This window comes from Scomber scombrus, chromosome 12, assembly GCF_963691925.1.
Source record: "Scomber scombrus chromosome 12, fScoSco1.1, whole genome shotgun sequence".
Taxonomy (NCBI): domain Eukaryota; kingdom Metazoa; phylum Chordata; class Actinopteri; order Scombriformes; family Scombridae; genus Scomber; species Scomber scombrus.
The window spans coordinates 12,875,571-12,897,396 of NC_084981.1; the positions used below are offsets into that span (position 1 = coordinate 12,875,571).

Here is a 21,826-nt window from a genome sequence, read left to right on the forward strand (position 1 = left end):
TTTGCAGTCTTGTTGTGCAATGCGCAATTGTCAGAAAAAAATGCCAACATCGGTGAGAGGAATAGATGAGCCTGGGTGCATATAATTACAATAAATCAGACAATTTAAGAATGGTTCTCAACTGGAAGGTTTTGTGTGTTTTCTGCAAAAAGGGGATTATTATGATACAGATTGAAAAGACAGACAGGGGGCATTCAACTTGATTAACTGTCAACCCTCAACTGCTCAGCAGCAGGAGTCGGTGAGGTGGAGAATCTGCATTTAGTATTTACAGTTTGAACTTTTCGAACCTCACAGACTTGAAAACAGCTTCACTGGATAAAACATTAGTCAGATGATATTTAAATTTCAGGCATCAGGTGTTAGCTAATTTGTCACAGAGGAGCTGGCAAGTGTACACACGCAACTGTTTTTAAAAAATGTCCCTAAAACCAAACCAATGCCCTTGTTGCTCAACAATGGCAACAGTGAATTCATACCTTAATACTATTGATTAGGCATAAACAATGACTGACAAGCTCTCTTCAAACACTCAGATAATTTGGAGATCTCTCTGAAAAGCTCACCAAGTGAACAGTACATCTCCTCAGTCTGTCAGACACACACACACACACACACACACACACACACACACACACACACACACCAAATAACCACTCATCTGTCTGATAGGACACACTCCTCTGACACACTCACAGCCCGTTCATCCCTGGCTGTCATTAAAGCATAAACCTCTACCTGAGGCCTTAATCCTTCTATCTGACACAACCTGGATTTCCCCAGTAGCACAGCTCACTAACCTGGCAATAAGTGCCTCAGGACATCTGCAAAACTTAACTGGCTCTAGTACACTGCTTAAAAGGGCGCCCACCATGCACAATTTTCCAACCTCAAAGCTGAAAAGTTTTTTGTTGTTGTTATTAGATCGATATGAGACAGCATCTTCTGAGTTGTTAAATTTCAACATTTATATGCTTCCCATGCAACTGGCCTCATACATGCACATAGAAACATGCACGTAAAATCATCCTGGGGTTGGGCTGGGCTGTTTTATATGGCTGTATTATTAGGGCCCGAGCGGCGACTGCAAGTCGCCTGGCGAAAGCCCTATTGAAATTGTAATGTTTATTATTAGGGCCCGAGCGGCGACTGCAAGTCGCCTGGCGAAAGCCCTATTGAAATTGTAATGTTTATTATTATTATTAGGGCCCGAGCGGCGACTGCAAGTCGCCTGGCGAAAGCCCTATTGAAATTGTAATGTTTATTATTATTATTATTAGGGCCCGAGCGGCGACTGCAAGTCGCCTGGCGAAAGCCCTATTGAAATTGTAATGTTTATTAGGGCCCGAGCGGTGACTGCAAGTCGCCTGGCGAAAGCCCTATTGAAATTGTAATGTTTATTATTATTATTATTATTATTATTATTATTATTATTATTATTATTATTATTATTATTATTATTATTATTCTTCCGACATTTCGTGCCCCAATTTCGCCCCTTTCCCAAATGCGAAAATGCCTATACTTTTGCACGGACGTCCGGCCTCATCCGAAATTCGATATTTTTGGGTGGTCGCACATGGTCGACGCAGAATGGCGGAATAGCGCCCCCTACAAAGTCCAAAAATGCCCATAGGGAATTTTGCTAACTTTGTCCTATGCTCACAAAATTCGGTACACATATGTATTATACCCACATATGCAATAAAGCCTCTTGACCTCATGACCTCAACCCAACAGGAAGTCGGCCATTTTGGTTGTGATTTTTCCCGCCTAAAATTAACTCCTCCCACAGCGTTCGCCCGATCAAGTTCAAATTAGGTACGCAACATCTCCAGACCTAGCTGAGCTTAAGTTGTGCTCTGCGCATCCGTAGGTCAAAGGGCGTGTCTGCCAGGGCTCAACTAACTTTGGCGTGCTCGCCATGTACATACGAGTGGCTCTCACGCCCACATACTTCATCCAATCAGCTTCAAACTTGCTGGACATGATGATGGCTCCGCCCTGAACGTCCCGATATATTAACTTCCCACGTAACTCATAGCGCCCCCCGGTGGTAACAGGAAGTGAACTTAAATTCATGAAAAATACATAGTTGACCCCATCAACTTCATTCCACTTCTAAAACATGCAGAACCAGTTGGTGAAGCTACATTATGAACACTGTGAAGCTACGAGTAATAGCGTCCCTGTGGGGGCGTGGCTACCATCAATTCCTCGCCATGAAAATACGTTTGGCTTTTTGATGGCTTTATTGAACACGTATCATCATGAAAATTGATACACAGGTCCAGGGTGGAGACCTCTTCCATCTGATAGGGGTGTCGCTCATGTCGCCCCCTAGTGGAAACAAGAAGTGCCATTTTTTGCATCAACATTGTCCGATTTCCACGAAACTTCACATGTGTGATGAGGGACTGACCCTGAACACACCTGCATGCATCCCATTACTGCCCCCTGGTGGATGAACCATCAACTGCTCATAACTCCCTCATGCTTTGTCCCATTTCCACGAAACTTCACATGTGTGATGAGGGACTGACCCTGAACACACCTGCACGCATCCCATTACTGCCCCCTGGTGGATGAACCATCAAATGCTCATAACTCCCTCTTGCTTTGTCCGATTCACTCCAAACTTCACATGAGTGATGAGGGGCCGCCCCTGAACGCACCACACCACATGTGCTGACTGCCCCCTGGTGGATGAACCATTAACTGCTCATAACTCCCTCATGCTTTGTCCAATTCACTCCAAACTTCACATGAGTGATGAGGGGCCGCCCCTGAACGCACCACACCACATTTGGTGACTGCCCCCTGGTGGATGAACCATTAACTGCTCATAACTCCTTCATGCTTTGTCCAATTCACTCCAAACTTCACATGACTGATGAGTGGCCGCCCTGAACACACCAGACCACACAAGACCATATGTGTAAGTACCTGTGACTGCCCCCTACTGGATGAACGAAACATTGCATTTTTTGCCTCCTTCCAGGTTTTGTCTCACTTTCTGCTTCACGCCACAGCCCCACCATGCCTCAGGCCCCGCGGTGGCATGGGTGAGCGAGGGCCCGCCATCGTCGCTTGCGGCTTTAATTTTATTTTGTTTTTACATCAAGGTCATGAAAGTGTGGAATATTTTTCAAAGGAATGTTATTATGAATTCATGGCAAAATACTGTATCTTTCTGTGTGCTGCACGACTCTCCATCTACCAGACACTCAGCTGGGATGTCATTGTGTATTTATAGATCTCAGGCTTTGTGGGGTGCATCAGTTACATGGTATGAGATTAACAGAATTTGTGTCATTTTATACAGAACTGTGTTTTTTTATTTAGAGTCAAAGTTATCACTCACCAAACTCTACTTGAATATTAACAACTTCATGCACAGGGATTTTGTGTTGCATTGCAGGTGCAACATTATTTTCTGCCATAAATTTTCCACTATTGGGCCTCCGAAAGGAACTACCGTCCATTTACAGAATTAATCTGAGGAACATTATATCACACTGTATCAGTTTTTTTTTTTTTTTTTAAGGAATTAAATTTGGACCCAGGATGATCCCCGAAGTGCCTGTCAGTCACTGTGGTTTCAAACAAGTTGTTGTTTGGTCTCACTCGTGTTTAGGTTTTCCCATTGCAGAAAATACATTTTCATGCTTGAGATTACACATCTTTGTGCCAACTACTGTGCAGCATGCAGTGAGAATAGAACTTTGAAAATCACACTATGTATTATGTAATACATACTATGTAAGTATTATGCTAATATCTTTAAATAATTCACCTGTAACACTCACTGTCACTGCTGCTTTTCACCGCCAGATATAGAAGTTTGAGGGACAGCATACTGTCTTATGAAACTGTTTTTTTTTAAAAACAGAATCTTCATATGGATGCAGGACTGTACCATGTGACAGACCTTCTAGGAAGATTTAAAGAGAAAAAAAACAGTGCTCAGTTGTAGAAAATGATTTACAGATTCACATTAGTGTGAGTGAATCTGCACCTCCTGTGGACTTGCTATGATATACTGTACAGAACTTTGTATAAAAATAAGTCAGAAATCATCTAGTGCAGAAGCTCCAAATTAAATGTTTGTCCGTCATGTTTGTGAAATACAAATAAGCATATCGACATGCCCATTTTGTCACTGATAGAATTTTTGTTTAATGTCAAAAATGTCTTTGTGCATAATTGTTGCATTCATAACACCCTTCCCTCTAATATCTGCATAGCTATCAGTGTTGAGACTGCAGGGGGCACATTGCATCATTTCAAACCTCATTTAACACCGAACCGTGCCCCTTTCTAAAGCCTAAATTGCTCGCAATGGAGCACGGAGTGGCTCCCGACATTCATTAGCTTAATGAAAACAGGCCACTCTCCTTCTACCACCCAGCGAGCGCGTTCTCGACGTAGCCACAACGACCATCTGCTCTCAAGCTCCCTGCCAGCTATAGGATAGTCCTGTCAAAGCAACCCCTGTGAAGAAGGCATCCACAAAGGTGCCTTAATCATTCAGAGAAGAGGACAGGCAAGGACAGTAGGGATTTTTTTTTCTTAAAAAAAAAAAGGCTGATTTCATCCGTGGGTCCCCTGACGCCTCCCTAACCTGAAATGTGGCGTTCACTCATGATAATAATGATGTTCATGAAATAAGCTGAGTGTGCAGTTGTCTGAGTTTGTTGCAGCAGCCACACAGCTGGCAGTGAAGATATTAGCAGCTCAGCCACAGTAGGAGAGACTGCTTTGCGAAAAGGTTAATATCATTTTAGGGTTGGCCAAAGTATGTTGTGGTGGGCGGCTGACCACCTGTTCAGCTCTGGGGGTGGTCTCTTATCATCTCATCCAACCGCAAACATTTGAAGGTCGAATCAATTACAATTTTAAAAACTAGTTTCGATTATAATGAGCCTTTCATGGGTTTGTTTCAAGAATGAAAAGATTAATTGTCTTTTTTTCCCCTAATTGATCCTCTGTTCATATTTTCTCCCAAAATGACCCACTTGACTACAGTTGTGATGTGAGTTTCACCTCTAGGATTAATCACCACTAATCTCAGCAGTGTTGTGCCTGCAACAACCCTGAGCTACTTTTCTCAACATGAACAATAGCTGGTGCACAGCAAGAGGGAAATGATAGTCAGAGCCCTCAGGCTTGAATCTGATAGTTTGTCATCTGGATAGTATTACTTAATTTCCCACTGGGTAGAAACCTCATTATTTCTGACTTTATATTTCACCCCCACCCCATCTTTTTTTTTTTACCCCTGCACGACATGGATGACCATAAACACCAATAAGATACCTGACCAGGAAGGGAATAGTTCAAGCAAAGGATAACTGCATATGTTATCTTGGGCCACAGATGGGAGTCCTATTCACCTTAAATGTGCTACACACAAAGCACAACTATATTGATTTCCTGCAGCCTACATTACAGCTTTTTCTCATATGATGTATGGAGAATGCAATGTGAGATTATATTGATAATGGATGACTAATGGCTGGTAAACATCGTTTATGTTTAACCTTTTCTCCAAATGGATCAAATTCCTTTTACCACAAAGCAGATTTCAGCACAGAAATATTTGTCCGCATTATATAAATCATCAAACTGGTAGCTTTTTCAGTATTTGTCATCTTTCAAAATATATTGCAAGCATTGATAAGGTGTCTGGTTTCTTTTTTCAAAACTCCTGTGTCACAGTTTAATTTTGTTGGAAAGCTGCTGGGACCGCGGGGAAATTCCATGAAACGAGTACAAGAGGAAACGGGAGTGAAGATGTCCATCCTTGGCAAAGGGTCCATGAGGGATAAAGGCAAGGTAAGAAATCGATTTGTGTTGAAATATGGCTGCTTGGCTGGTCCAAGATATTGATCAAATGGAAATATTTACAGAAACAACATGCTTTAAGTTCCACCAAAGCAGAGCAGTATATTCCAAACAAACAGCATCTGAGCAGTAACTGAGATGAATAACACCCAGTGCCGAATTAATCGTTTTTCAGTTGACAAACATATGTAGGAGAAAATAGAAATGTTTTTTCTGTGTGTTGTTAAATAGCATATTCTGTAATAGTCAATTATGGATGCAAAGTAATGAATCTCTTTGCCAAAGTCATTTATCCTGCTGACTTGTGGTTCCCCCGGAGCAAAACTTATCCGAGCATGTACACAGACAGCCTACTGGATCTGCTATTCACACTCATAACAGCTCTCTATGTGCTGCTGTATAGTTACATCACAATTATTCCTGTAGCCTGCAATTCAGACATCAAGACATGACAAATGACTTGCAGTCTTACCACCTCTTTGGTGAAACTTGTGCTACATTTCAATATGTCAAGAATACATTGAAGGTAAAATGCTGTCAAAACTGTTAAAACCGCTTTAAACATACCAGTTTGGTTCTAATTATCTGTACGTTACATGTTGATTTAGCTGAAAAAGCAATCTCACCACAAAGTCCATTTAGGAGATGCTCTGGGGCTTTTAACCGTACCACATGGTTTTCATCAGTAAATGGAAAAAAAACAAAATGGATAAAAAAATGTAAAAATAAGAAAGATTATTTTAGTTAATGAACAAGATCAGGAGAAACTTTAAATGCAAAGATCATTTCTTAGCTACTCTGTACCTTTCTTCCTCAGCAGATGGAGTTGCCCAGTTCATATGGAAATTGAAAAAAACAATGGAGAAAAACTGTTCAAATGGAAATGTTCAAAAGTTAAAAGACTTCTTGTCCATGTTTGTTTCAACAGCAGGAAGCAGCTGTTGTTTAGTTTGTTTATAAGTGAACATTCATACTTATAAATACTATAGTGGTAACATATTTCCCAGTATCCTAGACCCTCTGTTAACTACTATATGTGTCTGAAGAAATGTTCAATTTTACTCAGTAGGATTGTGGAGAATCAAGCTTTTGGATAACTCAACTAAATAAAACTCAAAACCATTCAGCAATTTCACAGCTTTGTAATTAGAACCTTTCATAGAGAATTCCAGTCATGCCTGTTTGCGAAGCCGAAAATCTTCACTCTGACGAAGACTGAAGGCGCTGAGACATTTCATTGCCATCCCATTTCTGGATGTGTCTTGGCCGGTGCAATAGTTCATGTTGGCTTCCTGCCACTAAGTCCATTCGGTTTACTCCTGTGCTTGTTGTCACAGTGTTGAATTAAATAAAAAGTATGCATCCAATGCACAAGTTTTAATATTGTCCATGTGTATGTTTCAGTTGGAGTTTCAACCTGACACAGATTCATGTAGGAAAAATAATACACCCGTCTCTTACCAAGGGCCGGCTATGCAGATTTAGCTTGGTGTTTTGTGTTTGTGATATTGATTTTGTGTACAAGTCTGGGATACTGTGAAGGACTCTGTGATCAGACTGACACCTAAAGGTCACGTCTCAAAGGCTGACTGCCAAGTGAGGCAGCTAGGCATAAGGCTGCGTGGTACAGACATAACCAAAGTCCTATTATACGCTAAAGCGCTTTGTCATCACACATTTTGGCCATTTCATCCCGTTCCCCAGGTAGGGTGCATCAGCTCAGCACTAGGGTAATATACCAGGTTTGAAAATTCTCACCAGAGCAGCACAACCACTCATATAAGACCATATGGTCAATATTACACCTTGTGCCCACATATTAGCCTGGTTAACACTGTGCTGAGTCACAGAGAGGCCACACTTCACTTCTTTGACTAACAGAATGGTTAGAGAGAATTTATTCATTGACTTCCCAGATTTCTTTATAGTAGAGCAAACATACACTGATTGATAATGACACAGCTATACTGCAGTCATGGTATCTCATGCATAGCCCTGTGTATGCTCCTCCTTTTGTAACACAGTCTCTCAAAGTGTCTAGCCACTCTGTGAGAACATTTCACAGACAAAGTGTTGGATGTGACAACCAACTCAGAGACAGGATCTGCCTACATGCACGTTTTTGATCTTCATCCTTAATGACCCAAGCACGCTGACAGAGAATGTGAAGCCAGCTGAAATTTTAGGAGGGATTTTATTAATTAAAACTGACTTCTCACAGAGGATAGAGAACAGCCCTGTGATGCAAGGACGAAAGTTTGAATCCTGGCTGCATGAGTGAGTCAAGTGTGTGAGTGGCACTCCTTCCTTAATAGCCACCATAAAGGTGTCCTTGAGCAAAACATCTTACAATCACCTGTTGCAGTGTAAGATGAATAAAGGGTAGAGAAAGTCCTGAACTGTCTCTTCTTTGGGGGCATAACAAAATCTCTGACGTGCCGACGTTGTATTTTTAACTGGTACAAGCTGACAAAACGACTCCACTCTGAGTCTGGCATCTTTTCTGATTATTTGTTCAGTGTCTAATTGATTTTACGATTTACCAGATTCCTTTTAAAACAGTGTTAGGCCCCAAGCTATATTACAGATCTTTTAAACCTTTAAAGCCAGTGTGCAGCCTCAGGCAGGGCCCCTCGGGGCCTGGCTTAAGACTAAAAGGTAATTGGGTTTTTTCTCCGCGTCAGAGTTTGGAACAGTTTGCATTAAGGATTGATGTCTTCTGTTTACTTCAGCATGTTCTGACAGACTCACTTTCTATTTGCTTGTGTTTTTTTATTTGTTTTGTGGACCCCTTTTGTTTTAGACTTTATTGTTAAAGATGCACTAGTCAATATCTTTATCTTAACAGTGGATCAGTTGTGCAGGACTATGTGCAATCTGAAAGGGGTCACTCATAGACTTTGTAGTTCCCCACTCAGCTCATTGTTTTGGGTTTCTGGCTTGCAACTTTACTGCTTCGGTTCACTTTCTTGCTCTCTCATCCATCTCATTTCCGAATGCAGCATTCGGCTGTTTTCAGTGAGATAACTCTGATAAATCCTCTGCATGCTACTGGCTAAAACCAAAGACAGGCTAACTTAGGGACTACTAGTTGGTGATCATAATGGGGCATTAAGCAGTAAACAAGCCAGCTATCTCCCTCAGAAGTTGGTGAGACTAAAATTTAAAAAGAGAGTCAATATTAGAATTACAAACATTAGGTGGACAGAGGCATAACTCAAAATGCACACTTCCTGTACATACACTACTGCACTGTGCTGCACTTGTTATAGCACCATTTGTGGTGAGAATGACAATAATTTGATAAAGAGACTTCACCACAACTGCTGCTTTAATATTTTTTGTGTCATCATGGTGATGTCTGAATCATGTCCCTCTCCCCCTCTGCCAATGAAACAAAACAAAACAAACACACAGACAGAGGGGTGTCACTGACCCTGTTTACAGCTGGCATTAACATGTGGACAGACAAAACACAATTTCATTCACACCTCTTGCTATTATGCATCTCAAACTGACCAATTTGGTCCAGATTATGATGCTGCCTATGTCACTTTTGCTAGAGGCTCACAGTTGTTACATCAGTCAGATAAGCACCAGTTTTCAGTGCAGGTTGAAGAACTAAGAGGTAAGAAAAATGTCTCAAGAACTAATATACATGTACAGGCTATTCCAGCTGTTCAGGTTACTCCAGCCATGTCCATCAGTGCTCAATTTTTTCAATCATTGTCACACTTTTATCAAAATAACCACCACATCCTGCATTGATGCCATATTTTCCTGTTACATCCATTACGCACATCCAGGACACATTAGCATTTACAAAAGATATGTGGTCAAATGTGTTCCAGACCACTTCGGCAAGTGGTTTGAGTGATCGGATCACAGTGCGTCTTGGAGGTCAGGTACACTTGTATTACTGCTGTCCACTTATGATCAGATCACCCGACACGCATGTTAATGTCAGGTGTAAACAGGATCTTTGCATGTTGTTTATTTATTTGTTCAACCTGCCCATCAGAGACCTGTACTACGAAGCAGGATTTTCTTTTATCAAGGTAACTTCAGGGTTAACCCTGGGTTTTCCGTCCTACGATACTGGTTCACTTCTTACCGGGTAAATCACCATGGTAACTTAAGCTGAATGGCTAACCTGCTCCAGAGCAGGTTATGTTCTGGATAAGAGATCAACGAGTATAAAAGCACCACCTCCTGACCAATCAGTTCTTGGAAAATGGCCTGGCCATTCTTAGAAGATCCTGTCAACATTGGTGCGCAGATCGTGAGAGGAGCGCTTAGGAGAGAAAGAGTTATTAGGGATAGATGCAATCCTTTCGATGTCCCTGATGAAATCCTATATGAAAGGTACAGTGCTGCTACCTCCACCGGGGTCTGATGTCAACCCCCCCACCACCACCACCCCTACACACTCCATCAAGGGGCGACCCTCATTGTTGGAGAGGGCAAGCTCCTCTGCAGGAGTATACTCCTGAGAAGGAGGCCCTCCCCCTGTCTTTTTTAAACTGCACTTTTTTCCTGTGGGCTGCAAACAATATCAAATAAATTCCGTTGATTTCATCCATACAACAGAGACAGTATGAAGAAATAAAGCCTTGTCACTGACCGCTTTGAAGTACTACCTAGCCACTAGGGTTGCATCTGAAATAATGAGGTTAATAATAATGGTCACACATGGCATAACTGCAGAAACATGAATTTATGGAAGGCACAACTACTCACAGTGAGGAATTAATATTCCAACACAAAACGCGCTCACACAGAGATGCTGAGCCTCAAAAGAACTCAATGGAAAATATAAACGAAAGGAAGGGGACTGAGGAAGCGCTCTGCCCGAAACGTCTGTGCCGTAATAAAGTGAAATCGAGTGATCAGAGTGCTGTCCGTTTATATTGTCAGATAAATGAAGAATAATTGTCTGCTCCTCCATGGTAAAGTAGGCTGCTCTGCAGGGTTTCTCCATGTTTACGATTGGTCAGACGCTGCAAACACCACCCCTATTATGTGAACGCGCACTGATCAAGATTGGAAAACCATGGGTTCAATTACCGTGTTGATAACCAGCTTCGTAGTACCGCTTATCAGGATTGCAAATGTCTGGGTAAATCAACCCATGTAACGGAGAGATATCCAGGGTATGTTAATCCAGCTTTGTAGTACAGGCCTCAGATGTCCTCAGTGAGTCTCCCATCCCTGCACACCTGTTACCTCATCTGCTTATCACCATCTCCTCCTTCTGCAGGCTTTGTGGCTCTATAACAACATCACACTACTTCCTGCTTTGCTCCCGATGGCAGAGAGTCATAATTACTACATCTGGAAGAGGGTTTTGTCACTTGAACGTAAACATATGTTGTTTATTAGGCGCTAGCTGAAACGACTGATGCTGTCACTTCTCTTGAGAGGACAGTGTCACTCATCAGTCTTCTGCCACCCCAGCTGCACCTCGTTCCCTAGTTAGTCTTTTTTGTACATATGGTTTCACTTTATCTTGTCAGGTTGTCTGGACTTCTGTATTTTTGTTAGTTACATTTCCTCTTTACTGCCTCCCTGCATGTTTTCAGCTTTGGCTGGCTGACATCTCTCACTGTTTACTTGATTTGTCCTGTCTGTTGGTGACTCAGAGTGTGTCTGAATAGATGTTTATGATGTCAGTTTCCCCTGTCTGTGCAGCATGTCTGTCATTTTCTCCTTGAGTTTTTTTTTTCCCCCTTAAAAATCCTCACATCCATTTGACACAGGCAGTCACCAAATCATTTACTGACCATCAAGATGACTTGAACTATATTCTATGTCTAGGCCACAATATCTCGATCCATTTAAACGTCTCTGGGAGCTCTTTTGGAACCGGGCCCGCAGAGCATTTTCCACAACATCAACAAATCACAAAATGGTATCATGAAAACATTCACAAACAGCATCCCTGGTGCCGGAATCTATGATTACGAGCTCTACTATTTTCTCTACTCTGCTCTACTTTTTTGTGTAGTTGTCAGATGAGCAGTAACGCTAAGTTATTCCTCGCACAAGACAAGAAAAGGTCACATATCAGAAATGTTTTTTTTATATTATACAAGGGTCTTCCTGCTGATGAATGCAGTGATTGCTCAAGTGTCTTTTTACCTTGTAACAAAATCATAAATGTGACTGTAGATTGTAGCCCGCATGTCCAAGAGATGGTTATGATGAGAAGAGGGAAAAGTTGAGGTTGTGTGTCACAGCATTTTGGGAAGGGACTGCTACTTCCGAAACCCGAACTTTTCCAAAAAAATCATCACTGCTCATCAATAAAATGATCAAATATAATTAAATTACAAAAGTATATTTTATACAGCTTTCACGCAGTATCAGCACATATTACCTGTTTTGTTTTATCCATCAGCCATGTATAATATAAGGAAAAATTTAAATTCAAACATATATCTTTATGACCCATTTGTGCACACAAGCTGGTAATGTAGTTGTTGTTTTTTTTTTTGTTTTTTTTTTTTACAATACAAGCATACTATAATTCCATTATTAAACAGCATATGCTAATAAATCAGGTCTGTGTTCCTGAACCTGCTCTCTTTTTTTCCGCAGGAAGAAGAATTGAGGAAAAGTGGGGAGGCCAAATACGCCCATCTGAGTAATGATCTTCATGTTTTAATTGAAGTCTTTGCCCCACCTGGAGAGGCCTATTCCCGCATGAGTCACGCCTTAGAGGAGATTAAAAAATTCCTAGTTCCAGTAAGTTTATTTTTTCAGCCTACTCTTTATTCCTCGCAGAAGTCATCAGTCACAACAGCTGACTTAATAATTTCTCCTCCAGCCTAATGAACACAAAACAAACTGTTTCTTAGCTTACAGTATCCAGATTTTATTTACATAAAAGTAAGATATAAGTGGCGGTTCTCTCTGCATCACACTACATGCCCTTATGAATAAAAAGTAATGTATTCAGCAATTAAAGTGCAGTATGGAACAACTTGCAAGACTCCGGCACTGTATAGCCTGCAGAACTTAGCAAATTAGCAATAATTAATGTGCATGTTGTTTACTCTTGCTGAGTATAAGCTGTAAATATTAATCAAGCTTTACAAATGTGATAAGCTTCATATAGGAGTTGGGCTGCATGAGTCTGCTTTATGTAGTTCATACTATTTGTATACCGAGCCAATGTTCTTGTGAGCATGTCTGTTCACTGAGCCAGGAGGATGATGATACTACATCTGTACAGAACAACATGTCATATCTCCATATGCAAGTGATTACTAAACAGTAATAATAGAAATAGAAGTGAAATATGACATTTGACATTTATATGGCTGTTTTATATTAATATAGTGTAGCTAGATAGATAGATGGATCCTTTTGTTTGCTTGTTTGCAGTCTGTTTCCTACTTTAGATTCACTGTTTAGATTCACTGCATTATCAGCGCTGACAATGATGAAATGATGACACCATCAGAGTTTGCCTCATTCTTGTTTCCATCCCTCAAAGCCTTCCTGCTCCTCTTTACATCAGCTCATGACAACATGATACTTGGTACGTGTGGCAGAAAACAATTTTTATGAACAATGAGGCCTTATAGTCATCTGGCCCCTGCTATATCATATGCATCTAGATCACAGATACGACTATTAACATGTTAATATGTTGTGTTATATCCTTTTTCATCTACAGAGTTCAGAACTGCTCATTTGCTTCAGTGTCCCATTTGTGCTCGGCTGCGGTCCGCACCAGCCTGTTCCAATTTGGGGGTTTTTAAAGGGTCAGCAGGCTTGTCTTGTTCTTTTCTGATCAGCAGGGGCTTTTATGTATTGTATTTAGGTGGGTTCACACTATGAATTGTTTTATTGTTTTATTTAGTTCAAGTTTGATGCTTTATTTCCACACAGATTCTTCCCAAGACTGCAAATATAGAGTTGGCAAAGTCTCAGCTCTCAGTTCCTTGCAGTATCTTGTGAAAAGACAAGGTATTGCGAGGTAACACTAATTTACAGTGTGAATTCAATAAAAAAAATCCAATACCAATAAAATACTTGTACCTCAGAAATGAGTTCCTACTGGTACTTAAAAATAGCTACTGTAAAAGAAAACCAAACTATGGCAACAAGAGATAACAATTTGGCATCTTAGAGGAAAGGAGAATTAAATTATACTAAGTATAAGTATTTTTAGTAATTGTGGTGGAATTGTATTTCACAGTTACAGTGCTACCAAAACAAATATAATTTATATAAAATATATATAAATATAGTATTATAAAGTATAATTTAAATTCTCAATTATTACTCTCATGTTCTCCTTAGTTTTGTTGTCTTTTGTTGCCAAATATTGAAATATAGCCTAGTTTTTTAAATAGTGTACACACAGGATTCCTTGTAATACATTGCACATATTCAATAAGCACAGATAGTTTAGGTTGTTTGAATGTTTTGTGAAAATCTGTAATGCAGAGTAAATATTGAGGGGCCAATTCAGTGAGACTTTAATGAGTGACACAGGGGCTAAAATCATCAGTGAAGATGAGGATGCAGGGTTTGCCATATATTCATGTGAATGAAACATAATAATTTAAGTTATATCTTGCAGCCTAATCAGACCTTTCACTTCCTATCCAATTTGTCTTCTCGTGGTGGGTTTGGAGAAAATGACAGAACATTTTGTAAAGGAAAAACACCACATTGTCCCTAAATTCAGCGTATACAACATACACATATCAGTAAAAACAAAAGTGAAGAGCAGAGAAATAGAAAACACCTATTTTATAGTACACACTTTCAAGAGATACTATGGATTTGCAGATAAACAGCACATAATGTAACACAACAAGCATCTGTTAGTATCTATGGTAACAGATGTTTCCTGCCTCCAGTGCAGAGTGGCAAGTGCTTCCTGCTGTTAACCTTTTGGGGTTTTGTTGTTGTTGTTGTTTTTGCTTTTGTTTTTTAATGTATTAAGAGCAATTGCTAGTGTGTTGTCAGAGTGTCACTTCATATGAAACAACAATCAGCAACTATTTTTTTTTCTTTGGTTGGGAAAACACAACACATCTGTTCATTTTCAGCACGGCACGTAAAAGGTAAAATTTACCGAAGGAAAGTTGGCTCAGGGGGAAAGATGGACTGAATGTATGATCTTGCTACAAAGATGGCTGTATCGAGCCAGCTGGTGTGCAACACTATTGCTTCTCTCTGCAAGCCTACCAGGAAAAATCCCACTGCTCCAGTGGTGTGACATTAAGCTTCAGAAACCAAACTAAACTCCAAATGATGCAGCAGAGACGTGTAGCTGTTTCCCCACACTGCCACATGCACAGTTAAGTGGCTTAAACTGCTGGTTGCAGCTGAAAATCTAGGTATGAATCAGAGCAAGTGAGCTGAGGCGAGTGACTTGTGCAGCACTTTGGTCATTTCTTTCTTCCTCCTCACCTTCTCTTCTCTTACCCAGCTCACTTTAATTCGGCACCATTCACCCCCACGTCTGAAAATAAATGTCTTGCCCCGTTTTATTCATTTAACAAAGCCTTCCCACTGATCTCATCTACAAAACAGGACAAAAAAATTAATACACATTCTTTTCATCTGATATGAAAAACCCTCCACACTTTTCCCCAGTTTAAATCACGATTATTCAGAAAGTTATAATCACATGAACAAGCTGCATGGCCATTTAAATAATTAACAAATGAGTGTATGTAATTACTGTATATTGTTTCATTCGTTTAGCCCTGAGGAGAAGTAGAACATGCAGGCCACCATGAGGTACAGTTTGTCTGGATGAAAGTTTTAGCAGTCGTTAAAGCGATTGGGAGGAGAAAGCTTGTCTTCACTGGAGCCCTCAGATCTGCTGTGAAGCAAAATCTGACTACAGAAATGCTGTCAGTGCTGTCAGCTCAGAGTTACTGCACCCTGGAAAAGGAAAGAAATGCAAACAGGAACCTAATCAGTGGACTATATATGTATATACAGGCTGAGAGTGAGAAGCAGTGGGGAAGGACAAACGATCCTGCTATCAGCTGGATGAGCGTGTGGCCTTCATCTCGGGCCAAACTGCAGCAGGGAGCGTTTTGGCAAAAAGAGGGTGGCACAGATGCTTGAACAAGATATGTGGTTGTAATTTGTTTGGGTTTTTTTTGCAGAAAATCAAATGTGAAGTCAGTCACATCAGTCACTGTCAGTAGAACACACAGATCTATTTGTGTTCCCTTTTTAATGTAATGTATTTGATGCAAATGGTCAATAAAGGAGCAGGAATCCTTACAGTAGCTGCAACACTGAAGACTGGTCTGAGGTTGCAGAGGCAAGCACTTGTGCACAGTCATCCATATTGTTATCCTCAGCACAGATCTACATTGTGCAGGTGCTCTTTACAATACAGTGCCAATTGTGTTGTAGAAATGAGGGAGGCGCACTTAGAAAGAGCTTGTAAGTGGAAGAATACATTTTACTATGCATTACTCCCAGATAAGGTTCTTTAGTGTTGTGAAGTAGCTTTACAAATATGCAAATTTCAGTGGAAAAGGCAGCTGGTTTCAGTATGTTTCAATGCTTTGCTGCATTAGGATCAATAGAGGAACCATGATTCACTCATGGTCATTACACATTAAACTGAAACACACACGCATAAGTACAAATCGAGATAGCTGAAGATTTTTGTTGATGTACAATTTTGGTTTCGTTAAGTAGAGAATCAAAGTCCAGATCTGCTTCCAACTGGGTTGTTGTGTCAGGATCAGAAATGACCAGCACATGCAAAAAAGGCTTACAGACTACTTTGCAACCAGAGCTTGCAGACCTTCTTTAGTTTAAAGATACATGACCCAGGTCTGCTGGGAAAATATTTTACTTATACTGTTATTGCAAACCACATCCTGTAAACAATCCACTCATTGTGTGCTGCTATTTCTTGAGGTCCCCACACCGACTGCTTTGAAATAGTGTAAATAAATTGTTTCTTGTGACAATATTAGTCAGAAACAATGGGATGTATTTGGACATTCATACAAAGAAAATAGTTTTTAAAGATTGAAACAAATTCATCTTTTCAGAGTGCCTTTTTAACAATGTGAGTGCATGTTTGTGAAACTGAACTGCATGTTGATGTTGACCTGTGTTAGACAACATGATGAATCAGGCACTTAAACTAATTCTGCCCATCCAGCACTGCGGACATGACACGGCCTGAACTGCCTGAGAAATGGGAGGCTTGTGAAGTCACCGGATGAATGATGATGGTGTGATTTCTTTGCTTTAGCTGATAACTAACACAAGATACACACACTGATCCATTCAACATCACCATGTGCCATAAATCTGCTAAGTCTCTTCATATATTTGTTTCGCTGGAATGAAATTAAAATATTTAGGATAATCATTAGTTACTGCTCAACAACCAAAGATGGATCCAATGCTAATCCAATGTTTTTGTGTTTGTTTGAGCTTAGACATGCTTGAATTTCAATGTAGGTCTAATATCTTTCTGCTAGTAGCAAAGGCAGCAATGCCAGACAAACAAGTTAAATGTAGATATCAGATGTCTCATACTGACCAGTAAACACCTCCTGAGGTGAAATGGAAATAAAAATATGCTCACAAAATTTTTTTTTCACTGGCTTTAATAAAACCATATATTGCCATTTCATGCCTATGGCTGAGATGCAAATTGTAGGTTTAGAGTATACTTTTATATACTTAAAGTTATAAAATGAATTTGTATATTTCTCATTGAAATGTGTTTTGACTGCAAGCTAGTGAAAATAGTGAAAATTAAAGCCGCAAGCGGCGATGGCGGGCCCTCGCTCGCCCATGCCACCGCGGGGCCTTAGGCATGGCGGGGCTGTGGCGTGAAGCAGAAAGTGAGAAAAAACCTGGAAGGAGGCCAAAAATGCAATGTTTCGTTCATCCAGTAGGGGGCAGTCACAGGTAGTTACACATATGGTCTGGTGTGGTCTGGTGTGTTCAGGGCGGCCACTCATCAGTCATGTGAAGTTTGGAGTGAATCGGACAAAGCAAGAGGGAGTTATGAGCATTTGATGGTTCATCCACCAGGGGGCAGTAATGGGATGCGTGCAGGTGTGTTCAGGGTCAGTCCCTCATCACACATGTGAAGTTTCGTGGAAATGGGACAAAGCATGAGGGAGTTATGAGCAGTTGATGGTTCATCCACCAGGGGGCAGTAATGGGATGCATGCAGGTGTGTTCAGGGTCAGTCCCTCATCACACATGTGAAGTTTCGTGGAAATCGGACAATGTTGATGCAAAAAATGGCACTTCCTGTTTCCACTAGGGGGCGACATGAGCGACACCCCTATCAGATGGAAGAGGTCTCCACCCTGGACCTGTGTATCAATTTTCATGATGATACGTGTTCAATAAAGCCATCAAAAAGCCAAACGTATTTTCATGGCGAGGAATTGATGGTAGCCCCCACAGGGACGCCATTACTCGTAGCTTCACAGTGTTCATAATGTAGCTTCACCAACTGGTTCTGCATGTTTTAGAAGTGGAATGAAGTTGATGGGGTCAACTATGTATTTTTCATGAATTTAAGTTCACTTCTTGTTACCACCGGGGGGCGCCATGAGTTACGTGGGAAGTTAATATATCGGGACGTTCAGGGCGGAGCCATCATCATGTCCAGCAAGTTTGAAGCTGATTGGATGAAGTATGTGGGCGTGAGAGCCACTCGTATGTACATGGCGAGCACGCCAAAGTTAGTTGAGCCCTGGCAGACACGCCCTTTGACCTACGGATGCGCAGAGCACAACTTAAGCTCAGCTAGGTCTGGAGATGTTGCGTACCTAATTTGAACTTGATCGGGCGAACGCTGTGGGAGGAGTTAATTTTAGGCGGGAAAAATCACAACCAAAATGGCCGACTTCCTGTTGGGTTGAGGTCATGAGGTCAAGAGGCTTTTTTGCATATGTGGGTATAATACATATGTGTACCGAATTTTGTGAGCATAGGACAAAGTTAGCAAAATTCCCTATGGGCATTTTTGGACTTTGTAGGGGGCGCTATTCCGCCATTCTGCGTCGACCATGTGCGACCACCCAAAAATATCGAATTTCGGATGAGGCCGGACGTCCGTGCAAAAGTATAAGCATTTTCGCATTTGGGAAAGGGGCGAAATTGGGGCACGAAATGTCGGAAGAATAATAATAATAATAATAATAATAATAATAATAATAATAATAATAATAAACATTACAATTTCAATAGGGCTTTCGCCAGGCGACTTGCAGTCGCCGCTCGGGCCCTAATAATAATAATAAACATTACAATTTCAATAGGGCTTTCGCCAGGCGACTTGCAGTCGCCGCTCGGGCCCTAATTAATGAGCAAAGCTTAATACACAAAATTGAACAAAGGTCAACCTAAATCAGAGATACAGTTTTAACCATACAAATAAATACCCACAGAGTGACAATGCTCACAATGAGACCAGTTAACCACCAGCAACTTGCGCCCATGAAGCAATCAATAACAATGTTCTGCTTCCTTATGGCAAGTGAAGTCACCATTAAGTTAGCATATATTTTCAGAGATATCTTCATCCAAATATACTGCAGTGTTCTTGTCAAATTTTGCCCAGAATAAGGCAAGAAGTAAATTCATGTTTCTCATTCAGCAGAAAAATGTGAGTTACTGTTAGTGAGTTACCGTTCGTTGTTTTTTTGTTGTCTTATTTTTCTCCCTCTCTCACTCAATGACTACTTTCTTAGGTCACTTATCCATTAAGTATTCACGAAAGCCCAGAAGGTGTTGGGATATTGTCCCGCCTACAACTCAACAAAATATGATTGGATAAGACAACAAAATCAAATTCATGTCCACATTGACCATGAATTAAATCATACAGGTATTCATTACAGCAGCTAAAGGCAGGGGGGAGTTGCTGATTTACCCAGATATCATTTGTATTGTATCATATTGTATTGGCAAACTCACTGTTTGCCAATACATACTAGTCCACGTTTATAATGATAACTTAGAAATGATTTCTTTTATTTCAATGAATAAAAAAAATAAATAAGGAGTACGAAATTCTTTAACATTTTTTCTTAGGCCCACACTGAATACCTTGAAGGGTTCCTATCTGATTTCCACTGACTTCTTATTAACTCTTTCATCCAAAGAAACCAACACATATCCTGGCATACATACATACATACATACATACATACATACATACATACATACATACATACATACATACATACATACATACATACATACATACATACATACATACATACATACATACATCTGAAACCTTCATGTGTAATAATAGCCATCTAAAAAGATAGTAAAGGTGAACTAGTCCCTGTAGCTGCCTGGAGATTTCCCAAAATGCCCCATTTAAGGGAATACAACACTCTTATATTGAGTTACTAATTCAATACAAGCCACAAGATTTATTTAAAAGCTGAAGTCGGTTTGTTTTATTTGCTTGTTCATCTCTTTAATATTTTGTGTCTGTTGGAGAAATATATTTACTCAGAACCATATCAGTTGATGCCTCAAGGCCTCAAAGGAAAGCTGGCTCGACACTGAGTCTCATTATTCAAAAATGCAGACATTATTTTTTGTGTAATGTTTGCCAAGTTCAGTTCTTTCACAAATGCTCCTTTAGCCAAGAAACTCATAACACTGACACATAGAAGATATGCTATCACCAAGTGTGCTCATAAGAAACTAGAAGACCAGGAGTTGCAGTGTTGGAAACAGCTAGTAACAGCAGCATTAACAGTAGCAGGTAGATCCAAGCGTAGCACTCCATATTATGAAAGCCATCTTATTGTTTTAACTAAAAATGAGTGGTGGCACCATGCTCCACGTGTTGACCCCTTAAAAATCAAGCTTTAGCTTTGTGAGGGGCGTCCTGTGTGTACAAGTTCACGCATGGTCAGAGTAAATCTCAGCGAACAAACAGTCTGACCTGAGAAGCCTCAGCATGGGTTTATCTCTGTATACTCATGCTAACACTTCTGTCAACAGTCAACTTTTACAAGCTCGAGCAGCTTTATTGTGCTTTATCAGCTGCCAGCTTTCTAATTAAAAACTTTGCCAGTCTCCTTCGAACCAATAGAACGCTGTTGGCCATAGTAATTCATTAACAAGAGAAGTGCACGTGTGTGGTGTGTCAAATGTTTTGGAAATCTACCAAAAACTTGTTTTCTCATAGGGTCCCTGTATGACACAGGAGACAAAAATGACAGAATTTTGGTGTGACAAAGTTCAAGGAATACAAATTTGAAATGCTCATGTGTGTCAAAGTACAAGCAGGCAAATTCCTGTTGGGTGACGCTTTGCTGCATCAGGTTCTGAATAATTTGCTGTCACTGAACCGTGATCCTGCTCTGTATTTGGGAATATCAAACCGTCTTTGGTCATTAAGCAACACAATAAGCCGAAACACACATACAAAAGTCAATAAGTGGATGACTGAAGACGGTATAATCTTGTCTAGAGAAAAATGCCACAAATATTGAGCTGAAAAAGTCCTGAGAAAGCTTTGAATAGTTAAAATGTGAATGCTTCTAAAGCTGTGTAATAAGGAGTCTACAAGTTTACTTGTCACACACCTAGAACATTAATTAGTTTCAGATTTGCTCGGTGTTCACACAGAATTATTCAAATCTAATAATAGTTTTTTTTTGTTGAAGATCTGATTATATTCAGTGTTAAAACATATTCAAATGACATTACAGAGTGGGCAAATACATCTGCTGTGATATCCTCATGACTAAGTGAGGTGTAGGTGGGTTTATATATATAAGAAGAGGAAATACACAAAGTAGATTCAAAAGGAGGATGTAAAAAAATAAATATTAGATTGTATGTGTGAGCTGTAATCTAACTCGCACAGAGCTTGCACACCCATTAATGTTATCCAGTCCTTTACTTATCAGTGCACTCCGGACAGAATCATATCTCATATATCAATGTGCAGTTAATTTACTGGTTGGAT

General features: G+C 40.3%; 1 protein-coding gene across 1 annotated transcript in view; it reads left to right on the forward strand.

The window, feature by feature from the left end:
• The window catches only part of khdrbs2 (KH domain containing, RNA binding, signal transduction associated 2), a 66,762-nt gene that overhangs the window by 25,728 nt on the left and 19,208 nt on the right, over nucleotides 1-21,826 (forward strand). The window contains exons 3-4 of the mRNA XM_062430853.1: nucleotides 5,722-5,838; nucleotides 12,448-12,594. Coding sequence (XP_062286837.1) covers nucleotides 5,722-5,838; nucleotides 12,448-12,594 — 264 coding nt within the window. The remainder of the gene's footprint in view (nucleotides 1-5,721; nucleotides 5,839-12,447; nucleotides 12,595-21,826) is intronic.